Source organism: Manacus candei, unplaced genomic scaffold, assembly GCF_025592945.1.
Source record: "Manacus candei isolate 608988 ecotype Guabito, Panama unplaced genomic scaffold, ASM2559294v1 h1tg000024l, whole genome shotgun sequence".
NCBI lineage: Eukaryota > Metazoa > Chordata > Aves > Passeriformes > Pipridae > Manacus > Manacus candei.
In genome coordinates this window covers 1,342,681-1,352,909 of record NW_026138072.1, presented here as the reverse complement: position 1 = coordinate 1,352,909, position 10,229 = coordinate 1,342,681, and the positions used below count along the sequence as shown (strand labels likewise).

Below are 10,229 nucleotides of genomic sequence, written 5' to 3'. Positions count from 1 at the left end.
CCCACCCCCTTAGGGAGGAGAATTGGAGAGAAAAGGATAAACCTTGTGGGTTAAGAGAAGAACACTTTAATAATTTTAACAATAACAATAACAATGCTACTATGACTAATAATAAGAATAGCAATTAGTGGATTCATGTGCAGTGTACCAAGTGGTTTTGAAAGATGCACGCTCTGGAAAGATTCTGGATGTTCATTCACGTGGCATGAAGGCCATAAGCTGCACTCTCAGCAAGTCCAAGTGGATGACAGGTCCATCGGCAGGGCTGGCTTAGCATCCCCCTGCAGTCTGTGGGGCAGAGGTGTCGGAGTTCCTTGGAGCCCTCCCTTAGTCCCTCCCTGCCGGCCCCCTTCTCCCAGCAGTGGGATTGTTGTTGGGCCGTGGGCGCAGGTGGTAGCGCCACTGTGGGGATCTGCTGCGCACCCTCTGTCTGGCTGCGGGACTCTGCTGGCGGGAGGACAAGGCAACCACGCACTCCTGGTAGTCGTCGTCCGCTCTCACCATGTGCAGGATGCGGCTGAAGTGCTGCCGGCAGAGCGGGCACACGGCGTGCACGGCAGCCCACTGCTGGATGCAGCCGAAGCAGAAGGTGTGCAGGCAGGGGATGATGTGGGCTGTGTCATCCATGTTGTCCAGGCAGATGGGGCACAGGCCTTCTGCCACTGCCTCCCACTGCCTCTGGCTCGTACCGGCCGTCGTGGCCGAGCCGCTCTCCTGCAGAGCCTCTTCGGCTCCCGGTGCCATGTTCTGCCAAGACACGTGCACAGTGCCTGAGCTTCTCTGGCGCCAGGAATGGAACAGCAGAGAAGGCCCCAGAGAGGGGGGAGAGAGGGGAGACAAAGGCCTCCCACAGTCTCCTTGCAGGCCCAAAAGTGACCACCAGCCCCACAGCTGCCTTCCACATGTGCCTGCCCCCTCCGCTGCCCCAGGCACGCTGCCCCCCTTCCAGGACAAACCTCCCACTTGGCACTGCCCCCGGGACAGCCAGCTGAACTCAGGCTGGCACAGGGTACCTGCAGGAGGTGGTCAGGGAAGGAGGAGCTGTCTGGGAGCCCTCAGTGGTGCCCTCCTCAAGCTGAGGTGCTGGGACAGCCCCATGCAGGACCCGCAGCCCCCGCACAGGCCACGTCTCTGCACAGCGGCAGCACTGCCAGCGCAGGGCCACGGTCCTGCTGGAGGTCACACACTGCGTGTGGCACTTGCAGGAGGCCAGGGCCAAATGTGCCGACTGCAGGAGCCTGTGGCACCCCGGCTGTTGCCTAGTGAGGACAGCGAACACCCCAGAGGGGGAAAGCCCCTGTTTCATGGCATGTCAGCCACTTTTGGTGGCCTTAAAGCCCCCAGTTTAACCTTAGACTTGTCAGGCCCTGTGGTGAGAGTCTGGTGCCCCTGCACCTTCTCCAGGCTGAACTATCTCAGCTCTCGCAGCTTTTCCTCATGGGAGAGAGATTCCAGTTCCTTCACTGTGTTTGCGGCCCTTCCCTGGGCTCTCTCCAGTAGTTCCTCATCTCTCTTGGACTGGAGAGCCCAGAGCAGGCACAGCGCTCCAGGTGAGGCCTGGTGAGGCCGAGGGCAGGGACACACAGCTGGCCCATGTCCCACCCGGTGTCTCTCAGCCACCCCGGGGCCTTCTCTGCCAGGCCGCTGCCTGCCCAGCTGCCCCACGTGTTGGTGCACGAGGTTATTCCTCCCCAGATGCAGCATTCAGCATTTTCTTTTTCTGAACTGTATGAGGTTCCTTTTTGGCATATTTCTGCAGCCATTTAAATGAAATTATTAAAAGAAAATAGTTGTTTTGGAAAATGCTAGTAATTAGGTAATAGTAAGAATGTCTAGATTAAAAGGTACAATAAGGTGGGGAAATACTATTTTTTCCTTTAAGGGAGACCAGAGGAAAGAAGAAAAAGAATGGAGAATTATATTTTCATTCTTCTCAAGGGCAAAATGGTGGTGGGGGATTGGGATCTAGTTGTATTCTCTGCAGGGTGAAACAAAGCAATTGTACTGGTATGTCACTGCTCTCTTTTACACTACTCCTGACTTTGAGAGGCTTTTGCCACCTTACCTTTGGCCTTCAGAAGGTACAGACATCTCTAAACTGGACACTGGACCTCCTGCACAAGTATCTTTCTTGGACTGCTTCTTCTTTTGCTGACCTGAAACAGGAGAACAGTTAATTACAGCCAAGATGGCTTTGGCTCTTTTGTTATGGGATTGACAGAAACTTACTGAGCTCTGCAGTCTTTTAGAAAAAAGAGGCAGGGACGGGATCTTAGTCAGTCACAACATGTATGTTGTACCAGCTGCCTGTTCTAAATATAACATAAATATAACCTAAATATAATATTGATGCTTCAGAGCTTTTTGGATTTTTTAACTTCTGTAGATTTTAGAAGTAGTTGTGTAGTGAATGTAGATTTTAATGTAGCTGTTTTATATCTCTTACCCTGTAGCATAATGTTTACACATATCCAACCCTATTATCCCATTCCATATCAATCCCTCTAAATTCTGTTAGCGTGTTTAGTCTACTTTTCAAGGTAGAATTGTAGAAAAGCCTGGATCAGAAGATATCACGCAGACACAGTGACCTTCAAGCCCAGAACTCTGGAGGAGCTCCAAGGACTGTATGTGCCGCAAAGAAGATGAAGATGAGGAAGAAGGGGTCCCAAAGACCCCAAATCCAAGGGGTGTGTTGGGGGGCTGAATTGAGCAGAACCAAGGGTGGACAAATCTGGGATTTGATGGACCTTATCATAAAATCATAAAACCACAGTCTGGGGAGCGTGTGTCGTGTATTCCTCTGGCCTCAGTCCTAACTAAAGGACCTGCTCTCTTTATCTTATATACTAAATTGACCTGGAGTTTTTTTCTCCATGATCTCTTAAGGCAACAGTATAAATATAACCTGCAGTTTGGATGACATTTGTTTTAAATCCAGTAGTAACTAGCTTTTCAGTAAACAAAACCCAGTTTTGCCCTGGGTTCTGTATGTAAGAGCTAGCACTCCAGACAGACAGCTGAGAAGGTATTCTGCAGTGAGGATCACCCTGCTCTAGCTGGGACTGAAAGATGCACAAAGAAAGATGCTGGGACTGAAAGATGCACAAAGGGCCATGCGTAGGAAAGCTGTTAAGAAAGATGAACAAAAATATTTCCACTTTCAGACTACATTCAGTCAACCCTCATAACAGTAAGTTATCAACTAATATATTTAATATAGATAAATTTAGATAGATACATCAAAAAATATATAGATATACTGGTAGCGCAATCTTTGATGAGTGAGACTGTCTTCACTAAGACAATTGTGCATTTTTTGTTAAGAAGCAGCACCAGAATTTGACCATCTAAATGTAAATCCTATTTGAGACAAGGCATTTTTAACCTACTACCTAAATGGTGATAAAAGCAGCCTGTGTCCTGCAGGACTTCACACTGAGACAGCAAATTTGTATTAGGTCATTTAAAATTAAAGCACATCTTTTGCAATAAATATTTGATGTTAAGGATGGTAGAACTGCAGGTAGCAGACAGTACAACTGTAACTTGTTGACAATTAATAATAAAAAAAGGTAGGGTTTGGTTTTTTTTCCTCAGAGACATTTACATTTTTCATCAAAGTCTGCAATCTGGAACTTGGGGGTTGGTGGATTGTGGGTTCTTTTCTTTTGTTGTTGTTGTTGTTGGTTGGTTGGCTCGTGGGGGTTTTGTTTGTTTGCTTGTTTTAGGTTTTTTTGTTGGATTGAGTTGGGTTGGGTTTTTACCTAAAAGCTAAGACATGATACTTTTTCACTGACAAAGATTTTTAATGGCAGATTCAAATAAGATGTTTAACCCCACCCATCAGATGTACCTTCAATCTTTAGATCCTTCCATTCTTTTATGATTCTTTTGCTTGATACTTTTGCAGCTGCAATTTATACAAATTAATATTGATAAATGCAATGTACATCACTGACAGATTATACCTATAGCGTCAGAGTAATTCTGCAGTCTATATCCTGTAGTGGATTCTCAAACTAATCTAACAATCTACCATATATTTTTAGGTTTAAAATTCATGAAAAAAGACTCCTGACTGACAGCAATTGACCTTTTTAAAGCATTGTTATACATACTGGCTTAAGGTTGAACTCAGATCTTTTTCTAAATAATATAATCATAGAATCATAGAATGTTAAGGGTTGGAAGGGACCTTAAAGATCATCTAGTTCCAAGCACCCCTTGCCCTGGGCAGGCACAGCTCCCACTACACCAGGTTGCTCAAGGCCTTGTATAACCTACAAAATAAAATCTATCTGGAATAGTGTTCTGTGTCTCTGGAATGTTTTTGCTTCAGAAAAAAATCTCTTCAAATTTCAATGTTCATTTCTGAAAAGCATTGAGATAATGTATAGAAGTCACTGACTTAATATTTGGCATGCATTACATAACAACACATATTCGATGATCTCTCACTGAAGGATATAATAACAATGTCCTAGAGAACTACAAGACCTACTATTATCTGTATTCTAAGAATGCATGTGAGTATTCAGGTGCCTTCTGCATGAGCAATGACCTCATAATAGGAAACTGTATTGCTCTGCACATGCAAATGTACTGATCAGTTTGGAATGACTTGCAGCTGACTTTTCATTTTGTCCTGGAGCTGCAAGCAGAACGTTGCAGTTGACAATAAGGCAGTCACCTTATCACAGTATCTCAAAATTCATTAAGTTGCACTGGTTGTCTGGTCAAAAACTTGTCATTTAGGCAGTATGTAAAAAAATTCCAAATACTTTAAGAAGGGCATGAAAGAGAGCTGGCTTTAAAAAGAGGGATAGAAACGGAAAACCCTGAAGTACTTTTGAGTACTACAAGCAGCAACTGAAACACACCACTAATTCTTGCAGTTTTGCAATAGTAATTTCTTATCTTTTTAAAGTAGTCTGTACAAGTTTCAATCAAGAGGGGAAAGTGCAGTCAATAATGAGAGGGAAAAGAGTCATAAAATCAGAATGAAGTATATCACAGTAGTGACAAGGAATCTTTCTCACTTTGTGAGTTTAAAGGATATTCAATGATGCAAGGGGATTAATCATAAATTGTACTTACTGTTTTAAGATGTTTGAAAAACAGTTTGTAACAGTAGAATGCATTGAAAGTAAACATATTTCTGCTGGGGATTTCAGCTCAAATGCCACAATATTGTATTACTGCATGTGAGACAGCATGTTAAAATAAATGCACACAAAGATGAATCTGCCTGGTCTGCTTTTATTTTTCAAATTGAACAAAAAAGAAAAAGAGCCATCAAAAGTGATCCAAATAAAAGGTATTTTTAATAGAAATTTTTACAAAAGATTTTTAAAAACATGTGTTTTAGTCTGAAAGTGTTCCTTTCAGTTTGTGAGATCAGGCAACGAAACTTCTTATACCTATACATCCTTATAAGTATCAGCCCAAATCACACTGCCCTGAATTGTGTCAATTGGTAAGATAATTAGATTTACATTTGCAAAAATAATGTTTTTTCCACTTTTGATTCTCCAGAAGTTTCAGAGAAAGGAGTCTTTTATATGATTGAAATATTACATTTTACTTTTTTTCACCAAGAAGAGCACACTATTAAAGAAATTGAAACAACACTATTGTTCTTTTCACAGTGGGCTACAGAAAAAAAACTGAAACTGATCTATACAAGTCATATGAAGTGATACAAATAGTTTGTATCTTAGACACATTTAATTCAATAAACCTACTGTCAAGTTGCAACAGAAAAACTATAGCTGTAAGAGAGGCCTAGCATCTATTAATGGTAATTGCTGCCTTATTGAGCAATCAGATTATATTAATTCCTGTTGCTAGAAGCATGAAATTGTTTCTTAGAGAAGTTGAAAACAATATTTAGTGTTTATAAATAATGAACAGTGTGTAAAAAAGTCAAATCACAGTGTATTTGGTGCATGAAAAAAAATGTATATGTGGACAGATACAAATATAAAAAATATGTGCTTATTGTTAAAGATTACCCAGTCTTCAGGGCCTTACTTCATGGCATTGGGCTGCAGTGCTTATCTAACTTAAATGTGGAGAAATATTTTGTGAGGACAGTAATGATGTCTGGTTGGATTCCTCTGGTTTTTTCCTATGTATGTATCTGTAAGTATTTTACGTTTTTCCTATTCGTAGAGAAAACCCGCAAAGATCTGTATCTTCACGGATTTTGTTGTCATCCTCAGGTGACTCAATACCTATCCATGTAAATTAACTATGCAGACAACATATTCTCAGTGTGCATCTCTATCCTAAACCACCTACCAGATGATAATACAGTTCTAGTGTTTAGACTGAAGAGGTACTTTCCTGAGGCCCTTATTTTCCCCTTTCATTATGTCAGCACCACTGCTAGCTATTAGGTCAGTGCTTTCAGTTGCGTAATGTACTGATTCAGAATGAAAAAAACAACCATTAAATACCACAAGAGGTTTCCTCACTCACCCCTATTATGTTATTGATTTGTTTGGGAGAACATTGGTAGAGTTTCCTTGCAACACTTTTACACATAGGGTTGGATCACATGAAACTGTAACCTAAAATGTCAAGTGACAGCCCGAGACATGTATATAGCATCAGAGGTTATCTTTGAATTGTCCCTCACAGCTGAAGGACACAGCTGAAGGTTAATCAAAGTTGGCAGATTAGCCTGATGGAGAAAAGTTTATTTTGTGTTTGTGGCTGGCTTTACTGTTAATTTTTGGTGTCAATGTTTTCTGAATCTGAAACCATTTTTGTCTAGGATAGAGACAAAAATGCTGTGTTATAAGTTTTGGCAGAAATATGAGATTCTTTTGTTCCTGAGAGCTGCCCTCCTTTAACTGGTGAACATCTAGAAGAAAAGTGCAAGGCAAGCCTAGCTTCCTCAAGAAATGTGGGAAACTCATGCTTTGACACTCCTTTCTACAGTTCAGCAGTTAGAAGGGAATATGCTTTTGCACATCCCTTTCAGGGATGCTCTCTTTCCCAGTTCTGCCTGCATTCCTTCTCCTGAAAAGAGCTGGGTGGGAGATAACAATACCTTCCATGCTTTTTGCAGTATCTGCTGGAGCTGCAAATGATCCTTCACCTTTCCCAGGTCCTGCTTTCCTAAAAAAATTGATTAATTCCATGATTTTCCAATAAAGACTTAGTTTTCTCTAATATTTCTGAAATTTCTGGTTAGAAATAAATTTGTCTGGCTTTGTTAGACTGGAATCTAATACAACGGAGAAGAGAGACAGGGAATTTAAACCATGTGTGAAACGCAGAATTGCCTGCAAAGATGCCATTGACACATTATGAAACTGTTCAGTCCCTTTAACAGTATGAATATTATTGATAAAATATACAACTGGTAAATGAAAATGTTATGTCTAAACTCTGGTGATTGAGTGCTTCCCTTTTTATTCTCTTGCAAAAATAGTCCTTCACTTCAGCTTTAAGTTTGCAGTTATCTTGTGTCTTCTACATATGTGCTAGATTTCATTGCAAAAAAACATGAATGGTTGAGAAATGTCTATGTCTGGACTGTATTGTACATAAAATACTTGAGTTTGGGACTCACTGGAAATGAAATATATTGCTTACCTATAATAAGTTATTTATTTTAGCTGTAAGATAGACATACTTTTTACTTAGGTTAGACACTTTCAACTTTATATGCATTTCCTTGATGAAATAACAGTTACATACAATTAACTCTCAGATTTCAGCTTCTTTCTTTAAAATAAACCAAACCAAAAAGTATCATTTCAGTCATAGTTTAAAAAATTCCAAATGGGTACACCTTTCTTTACTACAGCCTATGCAGAACAGTTTGCAAGGCAACAGCCTACATCATGCTGTCCTTTTAAAGAGGAGTTTATATTCCATATTTAGTCATTGTAGAAATTGGTATATTTAAGGAAAAAGAGATAAATAATTCTATAACTCTACATCTCCTTTAACTATTGTGCAAGGAATGCACAGTCATTGAGCCTGTCTGATGAAGGACTTGTCATCATTAATATATGACTCCAAAAGGAAGAATGTAACACAGGCTTAACACAGAAAGAGCTGGGGTGGACAGGGACAGCAGAAATGTGCTCAGTGCCCTAACCAATATCTCACAGTGCAGGAAGTGTCTGGATTCACAATGCTCCTTGTGATTGCTGTACTATTTAAAGATTCCTCTTCTCTGAGTCATAACAGAAATAGGGTATTTGTACAGTAAAATAATTTTCATCTGATAGCTTGACCCTTTTTTTTAAATTTTTTTTTTAACACGGATGCAGGAAGTTCATTAGCTTAAACCTGTTTAAGATAGCATAATATCTTGTATATCTCTCAGGTTTGGTGCTAGTCCAGCTGCAGAAGAGCTGTTTTCTTTGGCATGTCATAAAAGGACATGTCCTTTTCTTACTGCTTTTCTTTGTTTTCTCATGATAGTAATAATCGGACTGTTCTTCCACGTATGTCTTGACTTATAATTTAAATGCAGTGCTTAGTTTATTCACCAGGGGTCATCAAAGGTCTGGATTTTCTTTGTCTGCTGAGGTGAACCGAAAGATGCCATTTCACAGCTTCCTTCAGGATTTGACATTTGGGAAAGTTCATGTACCCTCTTACAGCCCTGTTGCTCAGTCTATGATAACTACAGAAGGCATTCTGAAGACTTATTCCAACTATTTAAGACCACAGCGGTTGCTTTGGCAGACAACTTGGTCCAAGAGAAATTTTTTATCACTATTATTTCTCAGTTAGTGAATAGTTTAAATGAAACTATTAGCAAATGCAAGAGCCATGACAGCTATTTGTCCCTTGCAGATATTTGTAAAAAAAAATATGGGATAAAGTAGCAAAACTTGCATTAGGTACAAATCTGGTCTTGCTCTAGGTTCTGAACTGTTTTTACAGCAGAAAAAATCACTTTTCAGATCTGTCTGCATTATAACCTCTCACAAAGACAGTAGCAATGAAGAAAGCAGATCTGCATTTTCTTAATGAAACACTTCTAGTAACTACTTTTTCAGCATCAGGTGAAATCCATACTGCTGGGGATAAAAGATGCAGTGTAATGTCAGTGTGATTCATGTTATTGGTAGGCTTGGGTCACTAAAGCACTGTATGAAGTACATATTCTCCTGGACAAAACTCGTTGATTCTGAATTATCAAATATGCTCTCCATCAACTTCAAAGACTCGGACATAAATTGAAAAGAGTTTAACTCGTGTTGCCAGGCACTTTGGGATCTACTTCCTAATCCAAGCTAGGCAAGAAAGTCAGTCAGAGCTAAGTGTTGTGTGGCAGCAGCAAAACCAGAAGATTCAGTCTGAGTGCTTTTCTGGCCCTATTTCTGCTAGTGAATGATGGCAGCTCCCTACCCCAGGAGTCTATGGTACAGAAAATTATTTCTAAAAGGCTGAGATATCAGGTAGTATAATTAAAGGATGATATTAGCTTGTCAGGAAGATAAATGATCCTGACAGATCACTGTTCAGACAATAAAAAAATGTCCTGGCATTACTCCGTCATGGCTAAAAGTTGGAGGTAACTTACTAGCTGCTCCAAATTTTGTCATTGCTTCCTATTGTATCTCCTCACTTCCATTAGACTAAATACCAAACCTGTGTTACATGGATTATTCTCTTTCCACAGGACCTCTAAATTCTCTGTAAGGCATACCTTTCTCCTGAGACATCAGCTACGTTCAAAATTTCCCCACACCTAAAGCATCCACAAGCAGTAAATCATTATTTCCTATGGCTTCTGTTTCATGCTTGCATTATTTTGTATCTTAAAACAGATGTACTCATATTAAAATTCATCCTATAAGGAGAATTTTTCTCTATAGATTTTCAGTTTCTAAAGACAAATTGGGTTCATCCTGTCAGTGAATCACTAGAGTACTGATTCATTTTCTCTTCTTTGCCCTAATTTAAGTGCATCTGCAAGAGTTATAATTATTGGTACCTATGTCACATTTGTTTAAAACTGGCCAATGGCATTCAAAAATGTTCAAGTGAGACCTGACTGACAGAAACATTTAAAAATAGCTAAGTTAGAAAAGTAAACCATAGTGTTGCCTTTACTCCCAGAAACATTCCTCAGGAAGGAGACATCTAACACAGGTACACCACTGCCTGAGAGACAATTTTTACACTCATCTTTTTTGCACTTTTGTGCTCTTATTTGTAACACATTCATAACAATTATCATATAAATG

At 40.2% G+C, this 10,229-nt stretch overlaps 1 protein-coding gene across 2 annotated transcripts; it reads right to left on the bottom strand.

The window, feature by feature from the left end:
* Positions 1–55: 55 nt before the first annotated feature.
* LOC127471481 (E3 ubiquitin-protein ligase Topors-like) lies at positions 56–5,748 on the bottom strand. 2 transcript variants are annotated; one of them, XR_007904668.1, is made up of 2 exons: positions 2,066–5,748; positions 56–747 (listed from the first exon to the last, which is right to left on the bottom strand). XR_007904668.1 is itself a non-coding variant. In XM_051788416.1 (2 exons), the coding sequence occupies exon 2, from the start codon at positions 742–744 to the stop codon at positions 328–330; it is 417 nt and encodes a 138-aa protein (XP_051644376.1). In that variant the 5' UTR covers positions 745–747; positions 1,014–2,045; the 3' UTR covers positions 56–327. The 2 variants fall into 2 exon arrangements, 1 of the variants encoding a protein (XP_051644376.1); XM_051788416.1 differs by lacking the exon at positions 2,066–5,748 and adding an exon at positions 1,014–2,045.
* Between the last annotated feature and the right edge of the window lie 4,481 nt (positions 5,749–10,229).

Bases quoted from the DNA above. Each gene is read 5' to 3' on its own strand.
- LOC127471481 (XM_051788416.1), bottom strand. From the start codon at position 744: ATGGCACCGGGAGCCGAAGAGGCTCTGCAGGAGAGCGGCTCGGCCACG.